The following is a 24219-nucleotide window of genomic DNA, read 5'->3' as shown; positions in this document are numbered from 1 at the left end:
TGGAGGCGAGGCAGCTGGGTTTCAGAGCAGCTGAAGCTCCATCAGCTTCTGTTCGACACGGAGACAACCTCGTTTAGATCTGAGAAACGGAGCGATGAAGGGAGACAGATGGGGAACAGAGAGGAGGGGTTATAGTACAAAGCCAGCTGTATGGAAACAATCCATGCTGTGTTTGTTGACAGGTTGTACCAAGTAAAAAAAAGGAAAAAGACTGTTTGGTTTAACTGCGAGTCTTCCCCTGCTGAACGTACAGGTGAGCATGTGGATGTTTTGGTGCAAATGTTCATGAAGTCGGTCATTAATAATCTGATGGAGGGATGGTGTATGAGGTTTACTCTACATATCAGTGCCACATTAATATCATTCAATCTGTAGAGAATTCTACAGTTCATGTACTGACACATAAAACAGCTTTGTGTCTGTGGACGTGGATTTAAGGCCATTTCATCTGCTTCTAATGTTATCACACAAGTAAGTCGCCCAATATCAGATTTCTCCCATTAGAATGCTTCAGACAGAAAACCTGCACCTTACAGTCGGCCAGAAGGTGCGTGATCATCTTTTTTATTACTGCTGCAATACGTAACACTAAAAACATGTTTAACCAAAAGATAGTTTCTTTTTAAACATGAAACTTAAAGGAAAACATAAAAGAAGGATATCACTTTTAAAGTTGATTCCTCCATCAACCCTAACCATGTCCTGATGGGGACTTTCTTGCTCTTTATACGTCACCAGAGTTCACTCACCAAAACGTCTCCTCCCATGCTTTACTCCTGTCCTCATATCATAATAGTCTGATGATGCCAGAATCATTTGAGACGGTCTGTTGGTCGTGTTTTTCGTGGTTGCTGTTAAACAGAACCGTCCAAACATTTCTTTTGCCCTACTATTTACCGTGAGCATGATGTTGATTGCATTTACTTGTTCTTTAACATGATTCAGGGACGGGATTTAACATGCACACTCGAAGATTTTCATGTAAATAAATGTCTGTTAAGTCTCTATCTATCTCTATATGAGGTCACACAATGGTGACTGAGCCTGTGGCCCACTGGTGAAAGACTTGAAAGACTTTGACTTGGATGTTTGGACAGTTTATTTGCTCAGGCAAAATTATATGAAGCATTAGTCTCTCACAAGTTTCAAACCTCTTCACAGACATTATATTTATCTCTTTAGTTAGTAGAAGTATTAACAACATGCTCAACATTCATTTTCCAACTTATCCATTTAAAGAAAAAGTAGACGGTGAAAAAAATGTTTTAAAAACATCCGTAAATCGATGGAAATCCACTCAGATGAGTGTTTGGAGAACTCGACTAGTATCCTCCTCAACACGTTGTGATAGTTTTGTCTTTTCTTCTCTTCTCCTGCTTCACTTACGTCCTTCGTTCCTTCCCGTCTTTAAATGCCTTTTGGCTGTGGAAAAGTTTTATTCTCTCTGTACGTTCTCCATCTTCTCTCCTCCATCAGGGGAATACCGTCCAGCGTTTCTGTGGCTGTAATTACTTTTTTCCTTTTCTCTTTCATCGTTTCCGTGCTGTAAATATCTGGTAGACATGTGGTCCCCTCTGGGTTTTCAGAGCTGACAGTCGCACTGTTCGTTTGCTCAACAGAGAGAAAAGACACTTTCTATTCCATACGTCTTTTTTTCATCATTATTTCACTCTAGCTTCCTCCTTTTCTTACTCCTATTCTTGTTCTGTGCCACAGACTGTATAACAAGATGGCCGACATGACAGCTCCCTGAAAGTGAAGCCAAACCCTCTCTATCGCCCCCTGCTGACTGGCTGCAGTATAGCTCATAAAGCCCGCCTCCTCCATGTTAACAGATGGGACATGAGTCAAACTATAAAATCAAAATACATTTTTCTCAAACATGGTTTCTGTCATTATAGTTAGTTCTTATCGTGCTGATTTATGTCCAAGTGTTTATTTTTCTCACAAGTTTATTTTAATTAGTTATTTGATGCTGTCAAAATGATGATTGACAGCTCTGCTGACAAATACGACTCCTGCAGCCGATCAGTTCCGGATTAGCAGAGTGGAGGACGAACAGTGAGAGGAGACGTAACTAAAACAATCACTGCAGTCATTGAAGTTTCCACAACTGTGAACGTTAACCTCAGACCAACACAGAGAAGCAGTTCTGCTGCTAAAAAAGCAGGCGAGCGAGTGGCCACGGCGTGCCACCCGCCGATCTCTACTGCGCAGTCTCTGGCTCCATATGACGTCACCATCGCAAGATGGCAGCGCCTATCACAGGGGCTATTTTGGCATCACTGTACAATGGGAGCAGATGGAGACGGTCGTCCATCTGTATGTACAGTCATTGTTCTGTACGTCTTTCTTAAGCTTTCTCTCGCTGTCCTCCCCCTTAGCTTTTGTTATTCTGTCTTTTCTTTCTCTTTTACTTGTTTGTCCTCATTGAAAAGTTCTTTCCTCCTTTTGTTTTTCTCTTTCGCTCTTAACCTCTTCTTCAACTAGCAGCTGAGTTAGATTCATCCTTGCACTTGTTTGACTTCCTGATTGACCAAGAGGATGATCATCTTCTTGTTTATATCTTTTACATAAGAAACTACTAACCTGTTGTCCCAAAACACCCATGTTGTTACATACTGTAAAGTTTTACTGTATAGCAAACAGATTTTATTTTATTATTTTTTATACTTTATTTCTTATCTATTGTATATATACTGCACATACTTGACATATTTCTTACTTCTTTTTATATGTCCTATACTTCTTCATGCTTCTGTATCAGAGCAACTGTAACGCAGGACTTTCCCCCCAGGGATAAATGAAGTGTCTGATTCTGATCCAAAAACAGCAGATTATAAAAGGTGGAAGCTTTATGAATAAACTGAAGTATAATCATGAAGTACTACCACCACTACTACAACTCTTACCACTACTAATGATGTGACTCAGACTCGCATAATATTTCCAATGTAAGTTAGTTTAACAGAGAAGAAGCTGCGTAGTCAGAAGCAGTGAAAGTCACTCTTACCAGACGTGCTTTCCTGTCTTTCTCGCAGTCACGCACACGCACACACACACACACACACACACACACACAGAAATATTATTCCAATTGTCACTGCAGCTCTCGGTTTTGTTCCTTCTGTTGCTGCTGATTGTGTGTGTGTGTATGCTGTACGTGCAGATGTGTGTGTGTGTGTGTGTGTGTGTTCGCAGACCTGTGGGACGTGTGGTGTTAGGTCCCTTTTTTCTCAGTCTTGTGAGATTTCTCATTAAAGGACATCCAAACCTTCTCTTTCCTCTCGTCTTTGTCTGTCAGCCTCACACTGTCTCTCTCATTCTCTCACACTCACACGCACGCACACACACACTCTGAATGCCTGTTCACAGCTGTGTGTAGAGTACAGTGTGATATATGTACCTGTGAAAATAATGTCAACAAGAACTCGCTGCAGCACCTCTGTGACAGGTGTGTAGTCACTTGTGCTACCTGTGCGACACAGTGGGGCAGCTTGAATGTCGCCTCAGGACAAAGTTACGTCACCTTCAGCATCTTTATATGTAAAACGTGTAAACGTAAATGATACAAAGAAATTCCAAATATTTGATGTCCTCTCTGTTCCTGATGTGTTCAGGAACTCTCTGCAAACGTATGAAAGTAGAAAACAATGATTTCCTTACACTTAATACACAAACGGTTGATTGGAACCGTTTTTATTTAGCTTCATGTAAATGTTTTGTGTAACACCTGTGGCCTCAAATCTAATCACTAAGAGCCAGAGCAGAAATAAAGTGAGTACCAGGGTCAGCTGAGGCTCAGCTGTAGAGTCAGCTGTCTCACAGTCTAAATGTTGGGGGTTCGATCCCTGACCGCTACGGTCCAAGTGTCCTTGGTAACAGTGGTGGTAGTAGTAGCAATAGTCGTTCTAGTATTAGCAGTAATGGAGATTTTCTGGTCTGTGTGACTTCGTCTCACATGAACACAGACACATAGTGAAGTAATTAAAGCAGCAAAACACAGTCTTATTTCCTACAGTCTTTGTCAGTAATAGAAGTAGGCTAGTTTATTATACAGACTGCAACAGATATTTGAGCTGTATGGCCAACAAACATCTGAAAGAAAGAGAAGAAAAAACATAAAGCAGCTTTAATTGTTAGATTTTTCCTCGTCATCAAACTCAACCAATCCATGGACTAGCTCTGGCTGATTGACTGTCTGACAGAGTGCATGGTGGATAAACAATTTGTGAATGTTATTTTGCTGACGGTGTTGAAGGTGTTGGGGGTGTTGGTTCATCCACCTCTGATTGATTTCTATCAGAGGTTTATTTCTGGGCTGTTGGAGATTTGACACCTGAGGTCTTGACAGGTGAACAAATGTTGATCTGACCTGGAGATGTTACTCCAGTGCTTTTAAGATGTTTGTTTTCACACCTGCTGACATCACATACGTCTTCGTCGCTCGCCGTTGTGTCACAGTGATGGATTATCTGAAGTCTGCAGCGCCTCTCTGAGCAGGTTTCGGGAGGGTCTTAAGTTTCAAAACTCATCATGCCGTTTGTAATAACTCTCATCTTCAGCCACGAGAGTGATCCAAAGGCAGAGTTACGCCTGTGTGTGTGTTTATGTGGGAACAAGGATTGTGTTGCTCTCTGACTTTATACTTGTCTCATTGCTGTGCGTCCTGGATTTCTGCAGATCAAACTCTTGAAGCTGAGCTTTAACGAGCTCAACAGTTTTCTTTCCTTTAATATTTGCATTTTCATGTGTGACGTCCACGGTCGGCTCCGGTTGTAACTCTTGATTTTCCTGGCTGACGGTCGCTTTCCTTTTCAGACTGTTTGCTTCATCTGAGCGTCGAGTTTGTTTCTTCTTCTTTGGATTTTCACTTCTTGTTGAAGTTGTATCTGTAGTCATCCATCTTTTCTTTGTTTGTTCAGCCATAGTAGATTACTGTTTACTCGCAACACTTGCAGAGAGCGGAAAAGCAGCCGCTTAGCTCCGCCTACCCTCTCTGGCAGACCAACCACTGCTGGCTGATGGAAAACGCGTCACTAACTGGGCGCCGCTTTGGATTTTTTTCTGCCAAAGTTGCAACAGACACCCAGCCTGTAATACTTAACATTTATTTAAATGACAATCTTCAAGATTATCTCTTTAACAATGTCGTTTATTATATAAGTAATGCAAATATTACACATTTTACATCAAATCTAAAAAGGAACATGTCAGTGAGATTACACAATTAGGACTTCTCAGGACGCAGGCGTCCCTAAAGCGGCCCTATGGGCCAAACAAATATCCACAACTGACCCAACAAAATCACCTGAAACACCTTTTAAAAGTCAAAACAAAGGGATTTATTAAAAGACAATTAAACAACCAAACCTTTAATGGAAGGCTAACAAAAGACAAAATCCCTGCTGAGAGGCAGAACGACAGCAGTCCGTTCTCCAGAAGCCTCTCTCTCGATGCTGGTGTCTTAAATAGGCTGCTGATCCAAGGCCAGGTGCAACTCATTAGCAATTAGATTCACCTGCAGTGGTTCGGACAACAGAAGGGGAAAAGGGACAACCAGAACAGGGGACACATATATCCGTAACACAGGGCCAACTAAACTTCTCAGCTCAGTTCTCTCCAGCTGTCATTTTCTCCCATGAAAAGTTTTTACAGTTAGGAGGGCATTTTACTGAACAATTTTCAGTCTGTAGGCTGAAATATTCTGTGATCAAAGTGACGTAAAATTAGAGCAGTTACCCTGAAAAATGGACCCTTGCTCTCTCGATGCATTCAGGTTTTCCTGCTTTCAGTCACCTACCTACAAGTGATTTACAGCCATGTCGCATTCACCGGCCTGAAAGCTGAAAGCCACCTTTTTCAATCACATTCAGCTGGCTCAGACTGGCAGGGGTAATGGCATCAGAAAGTGGGAATAGCAGTGAAAATGCAGGGAGCGGTTGGAACTTACAAAAAGCCTTGGAGACATACAGAGCCCAACATTTAAGATATTTTACAGCCTAATGAAGACAAATCGAGAGAAGCAGTTTGGCCTCAATCTAACCATAAATTAGATTTGGAAGGAATATAGAAATCTGTCTCCCTCCTTTAGAAACACTGCAGTCATGCTGACAGGAGAAACACCCTCGATATATGGAGCCATATTTCTTCCTGGGCTCTGTGAAGACGTGTATTTCTTCCTCCAAGACGAGGCTGAATGAGCTGTGATTCACAGGCTTTCCTGACCTTGTTCAGATTTATTAAGACAGTGATGAGGTGCATTAATCCTCCGTCAGCTTGTACCTGAGGCTCATTCAGCCACATAATGTTCAGCATGTGAACGGTTTAACAAGCTCCACACCAACAAACAGGATTAATTTGTGTCCCATGAAGATGTCTGTGTGTAAAACATTTATCTGTTCAAAGAGAGCTAGTTTTAGATTTGTAGCAGTGCAACACTGTTTTCTGCAAACTGCATGTGACAGTGGACTTACTATTTATGTGCAACCTTTATTTTCCCTGCGACGCTCTTTGTGCTGAGCGCGCTTGTTTACTGCACCACCCTGCTTCACATTTATATTGTTAGACACCCTCACACCTGGGAGCAGAACACTGAGTCCCAGAGATGCTTCATCGGTGTGAAATAGAGCTCAGTGCCTTGCTCACGAGCTCCCCAGAGAGTTCGTTTCCTGTTCAGATTTCCATATTTCTGCTTGTGATGAAGATGGCTAAAGTCTGTGACACAATTACTCTTTGAATGCGATAAACTCTGCATGATATCACAAGCTCGCGGTCGTCTGAACACAGGATCCAACGAGCACTTTGACTGAATTTGCCACTGATGTTCGACTCCGGTTTAGAGGTGTCATGTGACCTGCTGGAGACACGCACGATTTGAAATCTCATCCGAGGCTCAGAGGAATCTGCAGCTGCATCCTAAACAGCTTGCTCCTCTTTCATGTTTCTCAGAGAAAGAAGGTGTTCACTGTTATTAGTGTGAGCAGCACATCGCCCTTTTTGTCATTATGTCGAAGTGTAGAAAGCTCTGGCTTTGCCATCAAGGAGAAACACGAGCCACAAAATGTTCTTTTTGTCTGCAAGAAGCTATTTAGAATATTTTGCTGCGAGTTGCAAAGCAAAAACCTTTTACTAAATCCATAAAGAAGGAATTCAAATAAGTAGATGCAAACATTTAAAACATAAAACACTCTCCTGGCCTTTAAACTTTTATAGTTATGTTGCCAAAAGGCATCTGCAAAGTACAGGTACAACAGAGTGACAACAACTTTCTATCTGTTGTCATTTAAAAAGTCCCACACTGTTTTTAGGATTGTGTAGTGTGCAATGACAATGCACGTGTAATTGTGTGCTCAAACGAAACAAAACTATGACCAGATCCCAAACAAAGGAAGGAAAAGATGCAAATATTGTGTCAAACGCATGCCAGGTAACGGCCATTATGCAACACCAATCATGCAATTGCACTAATTCAGGTCATGCAAAGAAGCTGCGTTAAAGTTCAACCAAACCATCAATGGAGAAGGGGGGTGAATTTGACCGACTTGTGGGCACACCTCGGGGATGTTGTGAACCAAGATATGAGGCAGTACGATTTACAGACATATCTAGAGGGGGTAATATTCCCTGTTAGTTTTAAACCTATAACAAAAACAAAAATGATGCTGCAATTAAACCAGAAAGAGTTTTCACCTCGCTTTCTGTCTGAGAACACCTGAAACAATACAAAACATGGTGTTTGAAATTAAGAGGAAAACACCCAACAAAACAAGAACAACAGAAAACAAACCATCAAACATAATACAAGTTGTTTTGTGCTGTACAAGCTGTACTTTAGATTTTAAGGTAAAGTATCACATGCTGTGAAAAGCCTGTCCTGTGGACTTGAAATGTGTTTCTAGTTCTCGTGCGGCCTCAGAGAGTTGGAATCAGAGGCAGCTGACTCTTTGACCTCCTCCTGTGTAAATTAGCCGAGCACAGATAAATCTATCGCACTAAGCCCCGGGGTGCGATCGCTCACCTTCGACACTGCAAGCATTGATTGGCCTTGCAGTTGCAGCTCCTACCTCGTAGCCTCGAGCCGTTAGCTTAGCCGTGACCTCGCTTTGACTGCTGGACGTTCGTAGGGGCAGAGGCGCGTTGTGTTTGGCTCAGAAACTTTTCTAAAATGTTTGGTACCTTGCCAGTTTTTATCCTCACAAAGAAGAGAGAAGATTTATATTTCCCTTTTTTACATCATTTGACATCTAGAATAATGAATCTCACCGCTGCTGACAGGATCGCTCCCCATCATGCAAACAGACACATGTGGGCGGTAGTTGTTGTAAGAAGATTAAGCATGAGGCGGGGATATGGAAGTATCATCCATTGACCAAAGGAGGTTATTAAACTCTGGTGCATTGCTCTTTACGCACACGCTCTGTCTACCTGTTGGCCGTGCTTGCAGTCATGAATATGTATGAGTGTGTCATTAAACAGAAAGGCCTCATTATAATATTGTTTACACCTAGCTGACCTGGGTCACATCCTGTGCTTCGTACTCCTGACCCTTCCTGTCTCGGGTTGTGCCTCAGACCTGCCCCATTTTGACTCTCTGACCTGTGGAGAAACACTTCGCCTGAGGGCTTCTCTGCTAATATCTGAATCTGTTTGGACAATCTGTCAACAAACCTTTGTTTTGTACATTTCTGTTCCCTCCCTCCCTCCCTTTCTCGCTCTTTCTCTCCTGTTTTAAGACTCTGCCTCCTCCTCCTCCAGAGAGCAGTTTGTTCCACTTCAGTAACGGCTCGTGGTGGACAGGTGAACTGTTGTGGTGTTGGCTTTTTCTGTAATGAAAAGACTCGCATCAGTCAGTCATGGCTGAAACTATTGACTTTTTTTTTGTCCCGGTTCGTCACAGCTTTGAGCATCGACCCACAGAGGCTCGCGTCAGGACGCTTCAGATCATATCAGGGAAGTTTCTCATCACAGAAACAGCAACAGGAACACAGCTGCCAGCTGCAATAAGCAGGTTCACCAAGTGTGACAAAGCATGCAGCCGGTCTCCCCACAAGGCATCATCAGTATTTCGGTACTTTGCTGTTAGTGCAGAAGAAGTTAAGCCGGCATTTGGCCCGGCAGATTTCTGTGAAACTCTGCTCTTATTGAAGCGGTGTGGATAAACTAAAGGATGGGACTGTGATGAAACACATCAGTACTGGTGTTAACACATTTCTGACCATATTTCATGATGTGAAAAAGACTCAACTCTTCATCTACTGTTTGAAATCAGCTCTGAACCTTGCATGGTCATGCTGACTGGTTGGGACTTATCATGAAATGTAAAGAATGTTAACGCACAGCGAGCCCTCCTCAACCTTTTGACCACTCTTTGTCAGGTGACACTTTTACCTGCTTGCTTTTGTTGTGTTTTTCATATAAAACTAACTCGCTAAATAAAAACAACTGAAAGCTTAACAGATTTATGAATGAGCTTTTTATGTTTGTTAATTACACAGCTGTCACATTTGGACTTCATGAGAAAACAGTTGGGTGTTTAAGTAAAATAATCTGCTCACCAATCCAAGAACAAATATGTTATTATTATTATTAAATATTTAATGGCTTTATTGGCTTTAAAGTTTCAACAACTTGCCAAAGAAACAAAGTACAAAACAAACAAATATTAAATATAAAAAACAAACATATAATAGGCTGTAACATATCTTAATGATTTTCTCTACTTTGTAATATAATGTGCAATAAAGAGTCAAATGTGAAGTGTGATTTTCACACACAACCTTGATGTACATATACTTTTAATTATAAAGAAACAAGTGTCTTTAAGTAGACGCTTCTCTGATTCCTCTTTTGTCTTTGTTCTCCTCCAAGTTTTACACTTTTAACTTATTTTGAAATATTGATATTGTACATATTTCGACACTGCAATTCCCAGACATCAGTGTGTAGAAAGCTGTGGTGAGATCTTCTGCTTCCTTTTTGTAGGTGACTCTCTTTGCTCTGTAGGTTCAGCAACTGTGTTTATGACGGCTCAAGTTAACGATCCTGTTCTCTTTCTAATAATTTAAGTACCCAGAAATCAAACGCATCACTTCCTGTCAGAGGTCATGCAGGAGCACAAAATGGACAATAAACTGAAATGATAGGGAACAGTGCCATTTCTGTTCAAACCACACCCTGAGCACTGATCTCTTTTTTTCTTCCCCCGCTTTGTCCTTTATCTTCTTTGCACAGCCCTGTGCCACCTCCTCTTAATATTACTCCTCATTCTGTTTCCCTTTATCAGTTTCCCTCTTGTATAATTAGTCTGTGTAACTTTAAATTGAAACAGAAACACGTATTACAGTTACAGCATCATTAAATGATAATATACAAACAAAAGAATCAGGACAGCAGCACAATAAAAGAAGACAAATGCCAAGGGGCAGATTTGCAAATGAAGCAGAAAGAAACATTTGTATTCACCGCAGACTCTCTTCTATAGTTTCAACCTTACAGATGCATCTGTTACTCTTTATCATTGCTGCTTCTTCTCTCGTCCTTTCTCCCTTTTTGCCATCTGTCCAGGTGCTTCTGTTTTCCCAGACGTGCTATTAAAAAGAAGCTGGTCCTCTTTCACTCGGCGCTCACAGGCGCTGATTTGCCCTTCAATTTCACTCCCTGTATTGACTGAGGAACATCCCTGCTTTCCTTTCTTAAATCTGTTTAAACCCTTCCTCCTCACAGGATCCATCATTCAGAGTTGTTCACCTGTATCTCCACATTCTTAGACAGGAATGTGTCGGAAAGACAGCATCGAACACGAACATTAAATACCAACGGTGGACAATTAAAACGTGCAACAATGCATGCAAGGTTCAGGAACTTGTTTGCACACTTCCTGGGCAATATGTGGAAAGTAGCACCACACGCAGCTCTGAATGTATCGGTGCATCAGGTGGCCGGTAGTGGAGATTAAAGAAACAGACGGAAAGCTTATGACGGCTTAAAGTGGAAACACACTTGTTGTTTTTGCTCACAATAGATGAGAGGAGTAGTTTGTCTGTGAGGGTCCGGGATTGTGCAAGATGTTGGCAAACAAGCATAAAATCCTGCAGATTATGCAGCTCTTTTACTAGAATTACAGTAAATACATTATTTATCTAATGTTCTTGAACATTTCTTGACGGTTGTGCTGCCACAACAACAAAATCCCTGTAGATGTGAGCCTATTTGGATTCTAAAAGCGATTTATTTTCTCTTATCTCCTCTGAGCTAAAACTACTTCATCCTGCTGCAACCTTTGTGACACTAACAGGTCTGCAGGTCATCAAAAAGTGACAAAGCTGCGTTCAAGTAGTTTACTCATAAGTCAACCTGCTGCTGCTCGCCACGACAACGCTGACACAGCAACGCTACTCTCCGGACTGGTGACACTGCAGTATGATGCCCTCCCATTGGCTGTAAGGGCTGTAGCTGGATTCTTTGCGCGCTCAAGAAGAATAAAGTAATAATAATAATAATAATAAAAATAATAAAAATACACAAAACATTGAATAGATTTTTGAAGAAGATTTTCTGAAGGACTTCCTGAGCTTTCCTTCATTAACAACACTGATTATAAATCATTATTATGTTAAGCACTTTATGGGTGTTTGATGCTCCTGCATCACATTTAGGTCTACACAAAGAAGGCACTTCTGCAGCTAATGCTTTCTACAGTTTCTTGTCTGAATCACGACCAAGCAAAGCCAAAAACCAAATGAAGACCCGCCAGTTGTCTGCAGAACCGACTCATTTAACTGCCAAAAACTGTGGCTCCCTTGTTTCATGGAGAACGATAGATCATGTTAGCTTTTATTTATTGTATATTATTGAAACCTGCAAGTAAATAACAATAACATCCTGATAGAACAGAAATATTGAACATGTTTTTATGTTGTTTAGTTGCTGGAGACTTGCAGAGACATTAGCTTAAATTTCTATATTGCTCACCGCACAACCGACTGATAATCAACCCAATGCTGCAGGCTCCTTCTTTCCAGAGCGCCGAACAGCAGTGACACACATACCCACAATTATTTAATCTACCCGCTGAGGTCGTGATAGTGGCACCAAGACTCCGATGTTAGAACGGGGAGGTGGTTTAAATTCCGACACTGTAGAGACTTGTAAGGGGTGATACACTTCTTAGTTCCTGTCAGTGATGAATGAAATGACTGCTAAAGAATGCCCTTGCCACCCCTCTAATCACGCGCACACATATACAGCGATGCACACGATTTCCTCCGCCCCCTGAGATGTTAAAACATGCTGCGGCCTGAAGGAAATGTTCTCTTATACATCTGCAGGATAAGAAATCGTGTGCTGGTGGGTGCAGATATACCTTGTAGGTCTCACATGTACAGGTCATGGCCGCACTGTGCCAAGTATGTGTCAAATTAATTCTGAAGCTCATCGCAAATCAGTGTCTGATGCTCATGTGTCTCCCTACCACTAAAGTGGTTATTCTAACAGTATCTGCTTAATCCAGTGTAAAGATAAACCCTCATGGTTGTTATATTGCCTTATGGCTGCGTGACGGAGCTTTTGTGTGTTTTCTTAAGCTTTATTTATTCAAGGAAGGGTTTCAGGGCGCGTAGAGCTCTTACGCAGCACAGCCTCACTTCTGTTTTTTTTTTATTCTCACCCAGGAACGTCCTCGTGAACCGCTGTGCTCTTATGTGTGCTTCGGACTGCTTTTACATGGTTTTATTGATCAATAACACATTGGTAGTGTTGAAAGATAAGACAAGATACCAATGGGAATCCTTGCCACTTTATTGTCAGCTAGCTGTTCTGCCATTTGGTGCTGAGCAGGTAGTGTGCAGTGGGTTTATCAGAGCATGTAAACAGCTGCCTGCAGGGGATCTTATGAGACTGAAACATACAGTAACTGTTGATTAACCAAAACAATGTGTTAAAAATAATCAGGGTTTATTGCCGAGCAGGTTTACACATACATAAGAAGTTTGTTTTGGTGATTTTGGTGCAGAACAATGAACACAGAACTAGAATAAAAATAAGTAAAAGACTTAAATTGAATAAGATTTAAAAAAAATAGCCAATAAGAATAAAAATATCAACATAAAGAGCTGCGTAGTTGGAGAAGTTGGAGACTCAGTTCTTCTTGTCTGCCACTAAAATCTACATACAATGGTTTGGATTTGTAAACAAAGAGAAAGTGGTTCCTGGCATTAGAAATCTGGAATATATATCATATTACAGTTGTTCCAATACCATTTTATTTGTTCCCATACGATTCCAATACCTCGACTTGAATTGGCCAGTACTGGTGTGATATAAAAATATAGTCCTTTGTGGGAGGGGAGCTTATAAGTTATGGTATTGGATCATCTATTGCCCGGAGTTCTTGTCCATACCTGATACGGCATTTTATGCTGAATCAAACGCTGATAAAACTCTCATACAGTACAACATTGATTTATGACCTAAAATAGTATTTATAATTACAATCTGCCATGGCTGCAGGTGACCTGAATTCTTTAACCTTCCTCAGCCAACATTTACCCTGCGTCTGGCAGGTGTAAGGTGCTTATTTAATTCCCTCTATGAGTCATTTCACAGAACAGAAAGAGCCTGGATCACATGGAGACCTGGAAAAGTTTCATTCTGAATCTTAGCAATCCGTTTTTTACAGACTTCACAAACTGGGGGTGTCCATGGTTAGGATACTTGCTACATAACCTTAATGTTCCCTAATGTACTGTCTGTCTCTATAACATCAACTGACTACAAAAGACAAAGTCCAACAGACTGGGGCACATCTTACATTTGGGAACATAGTTCTGGTTTTTAGCAGCATCATTTCCAAGAGCAGCAACAGAGTTTATACCCAAGCGCTGTATCACCTGTACTCCACACTATCCAAAAACAAGTGGAACTCCATAGATTCTACATTTACTAAGCTTATATTTCCATTATTAACATCATAATTCTACTTCCTGTTTATTATTAAGGTCATGCTGGGTGGTGGGGTTTTACTGGGTGCTTCTAAATTGAATCCCCCGTCCTGCGTGTAGGAAACATTGGGCACAACTCTCAATAAAATGCAGTTCAGTTCAACCCAGCTGCAAACTGCAACCTCAGTATTGAACATGTAATATTGTCAGTAGTTACGATAATACCTCTCAGCAGTACTTTCTGATCAGTGAGTCAGATTACAGGATTAACACCAGCACCCTTAATGATCACTCATTAAGGGCTGAACTCTCCTCAGGTCTGTGTGAAAATAACTGTCTGATAGAAATATGGTGGTTTGGTTGTTCAGCTGGCCTTTGGCTCTCTGTGTACTGGACTGGAAGGGCTTTTGTAAATGGACTGCTGTAACCTCATTAGAGCCTGGTCTGTTTTATCACCCAGTAAACTGTTGAGATAAACTACAGAGCGGGCTGTTATTTTTCATCCACTAAAACCAAGTGCCCCCACTCCTCCAGGGTTTAATTATACTGTGTTGAACTGAATTAAATTAATGAAACACTTTGTAATACTTTGGAACAGAAGCTGCACATCAATTGTCCTACTTCTACCACTGTGCATGCACCACGTGTGTGCTGTAAGCGGCTTTTGGTTACAGGCAGGGCTTCTTCTGGTTGATACGTGTTGTCAATTTCTGTTTGTGTCCGTTCTCCTTCAGCTGAAGAGTTTATGTGCAAGACTTCGGCCGTGTCCGACATCGTCATTCTGGTGGATGGCTCCTGGAGTATCGGCCGCATCAACTTCAGGCTGGTCAGGACCTTTCTGGAAAACCTGGTCAGGGCCTTCAATGTGGAGTTTGACAAGACCAGGATCGGTGAGGAGGTTTTACATTCTGGTTTTATTGTAAAAGCTATTTTGTCACCATATTGAGGAGTTTTTGGAGCCATATTTTGAACCCAAGGAGTTTTATTAGGGCCAGAGCACCGATGGGTGCGAGGGCCCTATTGCTTTGCAAGAATTCTTCTTCTTCTTCTTCTTTCTTTGTCTGAAATAATTGCATTTTTGGAGGCTTGAACATGCCCGATATGTCATTAGACTTTGGGTCTGGTGACATTTTTTGAGTGTTGCAAAATGGCTCCATACTGCCCCATAGAAAATTTCAAAAAGGGTTCCCTATAGAGGTTACTTTCACCTACACGCATCAAATTTGGTAGGTATATATGTGGTGTCAAGATGCACCCTCTTGCACCCAACAGGAGATCAGCCATTCTGCTTTGAATTCAATTCGATTGTTGGCGATTTGCAGGGACCATACTTTAACAAACTCCTCCTAGTTTGAGGTTGTTTTTAAAGGTACCAAGTACATTTGGGAAATGGATGTGACTGTTCATTGTGTGCAGGCCTGGCTCAGTACAGCGGAGACCCCAGGATTGAGTGGCATCTCAACGCTCACACCACCAAAGAGGCTGTGATCGATGCTGTGAAGAACCTGCCGTACAAAGGAGGAAACACACTGACAGGTGAAGTAGAGCTGTAAAACCCGCCCAGCCTCCCTCCTTACACATCACCGTTAACAGATAACGCTTAGAGGGCGACTTGGAGCACAGCCAGTCCTCTACCTCGCCTTATTAAATTCACTTCAGTGCAGTTCAATTAAGTGTTAAAATGTTCATGAGCTTTAAGCTGATAAGACCAAACTAGGAGTCGAAAGGTCAGAGCAGTTCGGCTAAAGTTTTGACTCCAACGAACAAAGAAGGAATATTTCCAGAATTCTCTCCTGATAGTTAAACCATGGTCACTCAAATCGTGCAAATGCACTTTTACTGTCCTTGATTTGGATATCTACGCCAGGATTGAACTTTTTGTTGTCTTTGTTGTGCACGGTGCGAAAGGTGCACAGGTAGGCGGAGGAAGCCGGTGATGGGGAATGACCGAAACGGGGGTGACTGCAGGTCAGGAGGAGAGTTAGTGCATCTCAAGGATCATAAACAAAACGGGCGAGGGAGTTTGAGGACTTTGCACAGGCTGGCTTTACTACAGTTAGTTGTTCAAGGAGCCATCAGGGCTTAAGAGAAGTCTGTTAAGAGTCCATTAGGACATATAGAACACAACAGAACACTATGGTAACGCACTCATTAGACGTAAGACTTGTCAACACACACAAAGTTCATCAGATTCATCTCAGCTGTCATCGTTATACCTTACAGGTGTAAGTGCAATTATTCTGTCAGCCAGGACTTAGCGTCGCAGCTATTCTTTTGAAAGTACCATAAGTAGCTCTAATTTTCAGCTGACAGAAAACATGCATGTTATTTTCCAGAATACATGACTGACTTCTGATTTCCTCTGTCATGAGTTTGATGTTATAACTCCTCCTCCTCATGACTTCAAGCTTTCTGCAAACACAGAATAAGCCACGTTTCTGATTTTGAGATGAATGAGGGTTTACTTGTTTGTTTTATGCACACAGATAAAACCATTTAGTTTCACCTCTTGCTGCTACGAAGTCGTAACAGTGCACTGAACATGATGAAAGACGGAAACGCAAAGTGAATCAAGGCTTTTAAAGGAGCCGTTTAAAGTAGGAAATCCCTGATTTTTCTCGCTTTGTTTTGCCAGAGTTCTCAAGTTATTATTAGGATGACAAGTCTCCCTGCAGCATCTGAGCTAAATTGTTTTCTTTTCCTCGATTGTTTTGGATGTAAAATGCTTCTTATACCTGCCACATGTAGAACCGTGCACCTTGTTTTTCTGTGTCACGCTGCTCTTACCTTGTCCCTTCTTCGTGTGTGCCCAGGTCTGGCTCTGACTTTCATCCTGGAGAACAGCTTCAAACCCGAGTCTGGATCCAGACCCGGCGTTCCCAAGATAGGAATCCTCATCACTGACGGGAAGTCACAGGATGATGTGATCCCCCCCGCGCGGAGTCTGAGGGACGCCGGGATCGAACTGTTCGCCATCGGTACGTCAAACTTACAGTACTTACTTACGCTAACAGTCCTTTGTTGATGTTACATCCGGCTTGAGGCTCGAGGAAGATGCGATAGTTCTCAGGATGTTCATGTTCTAACAGAATGATAGTATGCTTTGGAAAACAAGGAAATATACTTGTTTTGAAGTAATCAGGCTGAAACTAAGAATGCCACAGTTTAAAACCCTCATTAGAAAGTCATTTCATAGCTTTAAGGATTTCCTGGAAGCCAGTTTGTAGTTTTGGGAGCGTACGTAGCAAAGAAAAGGCAATATGAGGAGATTTTAATTATCTGCTCTCAGGTCAACAAATGTTGTTGATTTAAAATTTAAAGGCAAAGTGTCTAAAATGTGTTCGTCAATCGGGGAAGATTTTTAAGGGAGCATTCTAAATGGTTTGATGTTTTAATTTTCCTTTTATGGCGAATAAAAAAAAGCATTTATTCATCGACTTGTTGCATCATCAAAAACGTATTCCCAACACCTTTCATGTAACCACTTCCTGTCTGATCTCTCCCTCTCTCTCTCTCTCTCTGTCTGTCTGTGTCATCTTCTCCTCTCTCTCCTCTCCTCAGGTGTGAAAAACGCTGATGAGAACGAGCTGAAGGCCATCGCCTCTCCTCCCGAGGAAACTCACGTCTACAACGTGGCAGACTTCAGCGTGATGAGCAACATCGTGGAAGGCCTCACCAAGACCGTCTGCGACCGAGTGGATCAGCTCGACAAGCAGATCAGAGGTCTGAACATCTGCTCGCTACGAGTCGCGTGACCACAAAGACGCTAAAACATTTTGTACTGACTTTACTCTACAGATTAATTTTGTTGCATTTATAACAGGTTCTTAAGCATGGAAAGATTTGACTTTAGCTTTATCTTAATTTACTTCTTGTTGTCAGTTGTTCGTATTTTCTGTCAGTTGTCCTCTGGGACGCACTGTTGGCTGCATGTTTGTATGGAAGATGCTTTATAAATAGAAAGTTGAGTTGAATGTGGATTGGAAACAGCTTGTCTTATCTTTTTCCTTCTCTGTGTTTCTTCTCCAGGTGGAGGAGAACCTGCTCCCTCACCCGCTTCTGTGGCTCCGCCCCGCGACCTGGTGACATCAGAGATCACAGCTCGCAGTTTCAGGGTGACGTGGACCCACGCGCCGGGCCAGGTGGAGAAATACCGTGTGGTGTACTACCCCGCCAGCGGAGGACAGCCAGAGGAAAAAGTAGGTTTTTTAATCATATTTTCTTATATATTTGTTGATGTGTTTAACTGGCTCTTCATTCATTGGTGCATCTTCGTTCCTAATTTCCCAGCAGGGTAAACAAAAGTTCTACTATAAGGACTAATGTAATGGCATCATTTTAATAAAGGCTGCTCAGACAGTCCTTTTATTTCTCCAAGTCATTTGCATCACAAATGGCAACAGTTCTGCAAGATTTGTAATCAGGTGATGATTAAACCAAAGGCGTCCTTTTGCTTTGATAAATATTCTGCTACCTTAATTAAACCGTCATTAGCTGAGCCAGAAACACAACAAATAAATCAAGAAGAAGACGTGCAAACACCACCAACCTCCATCCTCCCACTCCTCTCGACAACAGTCTCAATAAACACTTTCATAAAGGGAGGATTTATTCCACGACTGGCACATCGGTATATTTTGTAGGTGTTTCCCCAGGTGACTTACCTGCAAAACATCGTCAGCCGTTTAACAACCCGTGCAGCAGATATCATTTAAACTTCGTTGGAAGTCTCCTCACCTTTTTAACTAAATATACATGCACTGCTGTAATTTTCCAAGATGATATTTATGTTTACGCAGCTCCCCTCTTATTTTTATCCACTTTCTCTTTGATGTTTATTACAACTTGCAGCTGGAACGACCCCGGTCTCCCCACAAGGAACACTGAGGTTTCATCAAAGCTAATCTGATCGAGCTACACTCGAGTTAAATCTCTTTGGAGAAGAGCTGAACGCCTACAGCAACACGTGGTGCATGCGCTGTATGAGGATGCCTAGTAAACAGAAGCTGTTAGGATGTTTTATGCTTCTTGACGTACAAAGTGCTGCTGTCAATATCAAAGTGACTAAGGGCAACAAATCAGAGCTAATTAAACATACTTTTAAATAATGCTGGTATCAGAGACGAAGCTCCCTGAGCAACCTAAAGAACATGAAACCAAACAAGACCTGAGCCGACTGACTTAACTGTTGTTTCTTTCCAGTGAAAATATCCTATGTAGATACTTTAAGCACTATTTAGGACTGAGGGATCGTTATCCATCCAGGCTGACCCCAGGTGTGATCTGTTTTCAGGTGGTGCAGGGGACTACGAACAGTGTGGAGCTGAACTACTTGAACTCTCTGACGGAGTACCAGGTGGCCGTTTTCGCCGTCTACCGCAGCTCCGCCAGCGAGGGCCTGAGAGGAAGTGCCACCACGTGTGAGTAACCGAGGATTCAGTAAAGACATCGGGATGTTGTTGGAGGGAATGTTTGTGGTGTTACAAAAGAGAGTGAGGTGAAGCAGAGGCTAGGTGAGAAATATCCGTTCTAGTGGAACAAACTTTTCAAAGGCATGCTGGGGAATGCAGTCTCCCAATAATATCTCCTATCTCAGGAGGTAAACCCAGCCTTACTCTGTTGCGACCAGCGGCTTGGCTTTGACTTCTTATATCGTTTCATGTGAAGAGCTACTTCTGCTGTTGTTTTCTTGCTACTTTACTTTGAAATTAGCCCACCTCCTCTCTACTGTTTACTTACTAAATGATGTCTACATTTGTGGGACCTTTTCGAAGTCCAAAGGAAGCTGGATCTTCTGGAGTTCTCTTGTTAGCCTGCAAGCTTTCTGCACCTGCTATAAGCTGTCTATGTATATGACTGATGAACAAGCATCTAAAACATCGAAACAGAAATGAAGGGGCGGGGTTTTTTCCTGGTATAAACGCTCCCTTTCTTTGGCACTATAGGAATGCACATGATTTAAAGGAACAGCAGATATTCTGGACGCTCAGCTCAGGAGACGACACACATTGCCAGCTCATTAGCATTGAGCTACAGCGTCTTTGATAGAAACACTGATCCACCAGCTGATAGGTGTCGTAATACAACTGAAACAACTCTGAATTTAGGCCATAAAAGCTGCACAGGTGTTCCATTATGCATTCGAGCCTGATCCTGCACCTCTGACAGGACGCCCGTGGTGAGCTCTAATTCTGGATGTGTTGCCTGAGGCTTCGTCGTGACGTCTGAAACACTGAACCAGAGCCCAGCAGGTTATTCTGGCCTCTTTCAGCCCTGCGCTCGCTGATGAATGACGGGGAATTCCTCCCTGTCCGTGGAGGATGAATGCTAAGTTGCGAGTCGACCTTGTACCAAAGTTAATGGGGTTTGGCTGCTGCTATTAGCTGTCGCCTCTGGTTGATCTGGACTGTCTGTGTAAGGCAACAGACGAAACATGAGGCTCAATGCTGACGGAGACAGAAGGAAAAACACATGACATTTTTAAAGATGATTTTGACCTTTATTATTCATGACATTATCAGCATTATAAACACACAGGCTGCTTCATTTGAGGCTGTTGATGGTGAATCATAAACACGTTATCAAAAAGCACACAAATGAGCAGAATAAGCACTCAAACGCAGACGAACATAACATTTCTTCTCTCTTGCTGTGATAGCAGGGAGTCACCTGATGACAATGACGCGTTCAGGTAGATTTAATAAAACCTGAGGATGATTGGCCAGACCTTTCCTGACATTTGGATATTTGAACTTATTAAAAAAAAAAAAGAAGCCAGGGACAAGCTTTGAACTTTATTTGTAGTCAAATTCAAAACTCAAAGTTTGAGAATATGACAGAGGAAGTCTTGATGAAACAGCCTAAGCTTTTCAAATTAAAGGTCACGGGATATTTATAGTATCTGGTGAGAATTAATTAGTTTTTTTAAAGTCAAAGTAGCCTCAGAAAATCTGTGCTTTGTAATTTAATCTATTTTTATCAACAACAGAGTCGATTTAAGACAGAAAGTTACCTTCACAGCCAGGGGTCACATAACAAAGTGCAAGAAGATTTGCTCTAGAGATGGTGTTCATGAAATAACTGCAATCTAGTCCAAAGTCTGCAACAATGCAGGCACCATACTCCTCTCTGTTTGTTTTATTTTTCTTTCACTTGTACAAAATGCATGAAAATAATCTTTAACCCTCCGACTTCGTCTTAATTCCCATCCTAATTGGTTGTTAAGGACAAAAATGTCCACCTCCCATAAAACTACATAAAAAATACAGATTAATATATTTTTTCTACTTTTTTCTGCATAAATCTCTCAAACAACTTCAGTCCTTCTCAAAACTAAACATTCAATAATTTTGAGAAGTTTTTAACCCTTTAAATGCCTGTTTGATTACTCGATATCACTGTTATTATTTATGAAAAAAAGCAAAAAAATGAGCTATTTTCCATATTACAAATGTTGGGTGGCTGGGGCATTTTTTTTTTATCAGTCTTGGATATGTCAAGGATTAACCAAAATATTGACTTTGATGCATTATTAGTTTTTGTGTAGCATCAGATTTAAAATTTACTACCCTATTTAGACATTATGGACAAAAATGTCCACTTACAAGAACTGCTATAAAAATAGTACAGATTAATATTTTTTTTCTGCTTTTTGGGTTAAATCTTTTGATCAACTTCAGTCCTGATCAAAACTATCAAATATTGAATAATTATCAGGATTTTAACCCTTTAAATGCCAGTTTGAAAAATGAAAATCATATTTCTTGTGAAATAACACACAAAAAATGGGCTATTTTCCATATAACAAATGTTGGGTGGCTGGGGCATTTTTGTTTAATCAGTCTTGGATATGTCAAGGATTAACCAAAATATTGACTTTGATGCATTATTAGTTTTTGTGTAGCATCAGATTTAAAATTTACTACCCTATTTAAAAGTTAAGGACAAAAATGTCCCATTAACTCCCATTCAAACCACATTTTTTTATCTCAAAGCCATTACTGATTATAATCATGCATTCTGTAATGTTAGGGTTTCATTTTTGAGAAAAATAGTAAAATCTGTCATTTTTACTGTTCACCTCTAAAATCAGCCATTTACTCATTATAGGCCTATGCATACAATTCTTGTTATTTCTTGGTGATAAAACCTATGTAAAATACTGCAGTAATACTATTTCCACTTTTTTTCCACGTTTCCACTGAAATAATTTTTAAATCAGCATCAGATCTTTCAATTCTTATTTATTTTACATATTTGAACATTCAAATTGAACATTCAAAACAGAACAATATGTTACAAAAAATAAAATGGATGTACAAATGATGAAAATAAACTGTGTGTGTGCGTGTGTGCAGAAAAAAGATGGATGTGCAAATTATGTAAACAAACTATATACATTTTAACTTTTAGAACAATTTATAGAACAAAAAGTGTGTGTGTGTGTGTGTGTGTGTGTGTGTGCACCGTCAGCAGCTCCAGCAGCTCCAAAAAGAGGGGGCTGTGCTCAATTTGCACAGGAAAAAAAATCTACATCTGTTGCATCAGGTGTGACAACTTTGTGTGCAAAGAGCACACAGTCTCATGCTGCAAGTTCTGCTGGGAGGACTAATCTTGCCTCCACACACACACGCGCACACGCACGCATGCACGCACACACACACACACACACACACACACACACACACACACACACTTTTTGTTCTATAAATTGTTTTATATATATATTATTTTTTGTAACATATTGTTCTGTTTTGAATGTTCAATTTGAATGTTCAAATATGTAAAATAAATAAGAATTGAAAGATCTGGGGCGCTGTTTAGCTCAGTTGGTATAGCAGGCGCCCCATGTACAGAGGCTGCAGTCCTCGTCACACTGATCGCAGGTTCGACTCCCAGTCTGCCGATCATTTGGTGCATGTCATCCCCCACTCTCTACTCCCAACATTTCCTGTCTATCTTCAACTGTCCTATAAATAAAGCCAAAGGCCAAAAAATAATCTTTAAAAAAGAATTGAAAGATCTGATGCTGATTTAAAAATGATTTCAGTGGAAACGTGGAAAAAAAGTGGAAATAGTATTACTGCAGTATTTTACATAGGTTTTATCACCAAGAAATAACAAGAATTGTATGCATAGGCCTATAATGAGTAAATGGCTGATTTTAGAGGTGAACAGTAAAAATGACAGATTTTACTATTTTTCTCAAAAATGAAACCCTAACATTACAGAATGCATGATTATAATCAGTAATGGCTTTGAGATAAAAAAATGTGGTTTGAATGGGAGTTAATGGGACATTTTTGTCCTTAACTTTTAAATAGGGTAGTAAATTTTAAATCTGATGCTACACAAAAACTAATAATGCATCAACGTCAATATTTTGGTTAATCCTTGACATATCCAAGACCGATTAAACAAAAATGCCCCAGCCACCCAACATTTGTTATATGGAAAATAGCCCATTTTTTGTGTGTTATTTCACAAGAAATATGATTTTCATTTTTCAAACTGGCATTTAAAGGGTTAAAATCCTGATAATTATTCAATATTTGATAGTTTTGATCAGGACTGAAGTTGATCAAAAGATTTAACCCAAAAAGCAGAAAAAAAATATTAATCTGTACTATTTTTATAGCAGTTCTTGTAAGTGGACATTTTTGTCCATAATGTCTAAATAGGGTAGTAAATTTTAAATCTGATGCTACACAAAAACTAATAATGCATCAAAGTCAATATTTTGGTTAATCCTTGACATATCCAAGACTGATAAAAAAAAAATGCCCCAGCCACCCAACATTTGTAATATGGAAAATAGCTCATTTTTTGTGTGTTATTTCACAAGAAATATGATTTTCATGTTTTCAAACTGGCAATTAAAGGGTTAAAATCCTGATAATTATTCAATATTTGATAGTTTTGATCAGGACTGAAGTTGATCAAAAGATTTAACCCAAAAAGCAGAAAAAAAATATTAATCTGTACTATTTTTATAGCAGTTCTTGTAAGTGGACATTTTTGTCCATAACGTCTAAATAGGGTAGTAAATTTATATCACAGTGTTCTATTGGTCTATAGAAAAATGTATATTTGAATTCCAAAATTCCATACTTCCAAAATGTTGTTACAAAAAATTGTGCCATGTGCATTAACACAGGCAAAATGGTGGCCAGACGACAAAAAAAACTTGCAAAAAATGGACAATAATGTCCTAAGAGCCTCAGAGGGTTAATATAAAATAGAAATGAAATAATAATTGATTTGAAGTCATCGTGTGTTC

At 40.6% G+C, this 24219-nt stretch overlaps 1 protein-coding gene across 1 annotated transcript in view; it reads left to right on the top strand.

Moving 5' to 3' along the window:
* LOC138608514 (collagen alpha-1(XIV) chain-like) overlaps window positions 1-24219 on the top strand; it is a 141662-nt gene that overhangs the window by 32837 nt on the left and 84606 nt on the right. Inside the window, exons 5-10 of the mRNA XM_069681116.1 lie at window positions 14675-14830; window positions 15357-15476; window positions 16754-16918; window positions 17502-17663; window positions 17970-18139; window positions 19234-19360. Of these exons, the coding sequence (XP_069537217.1) occupies window positions 14675-14830; window positions 15357-15476; window positions 16754-16918; window positions 17502-17663; window positions 17970-18139; window positions 19234-19360 (900 nt within the window). The remainder of the gene's footprint in view (window positions 1-14674; window positions 14831-15356; window positions 15477-16753; window positions 16919-17501; window positions 17664-17969; window positions 18140-19233; window positions 19361-24219) is intronic.

The sequence above is a fragment of the Semicossyphus pulcher genome, unplaced genomic scaffold (assembly GCF_022749685.1).
Source record: "Semicossyphus pulcher isolate SPU_LCO1_2020_fin unplaced genomic scaffold, fSemPul1.0.p SCAF_5, whole genome shotgun sequence".
NCBI lineage: Eukaryota > Metazoa > Chordata > Actinopteri > Labriformes > Labridae > Semicossyphus > Semicossyphus pulcher.
The sequence above is the reverse complement of the archived record's forward strand: the minus strand, read 5'-3'. Positions and strand labels throughout refer to the sequence as shown.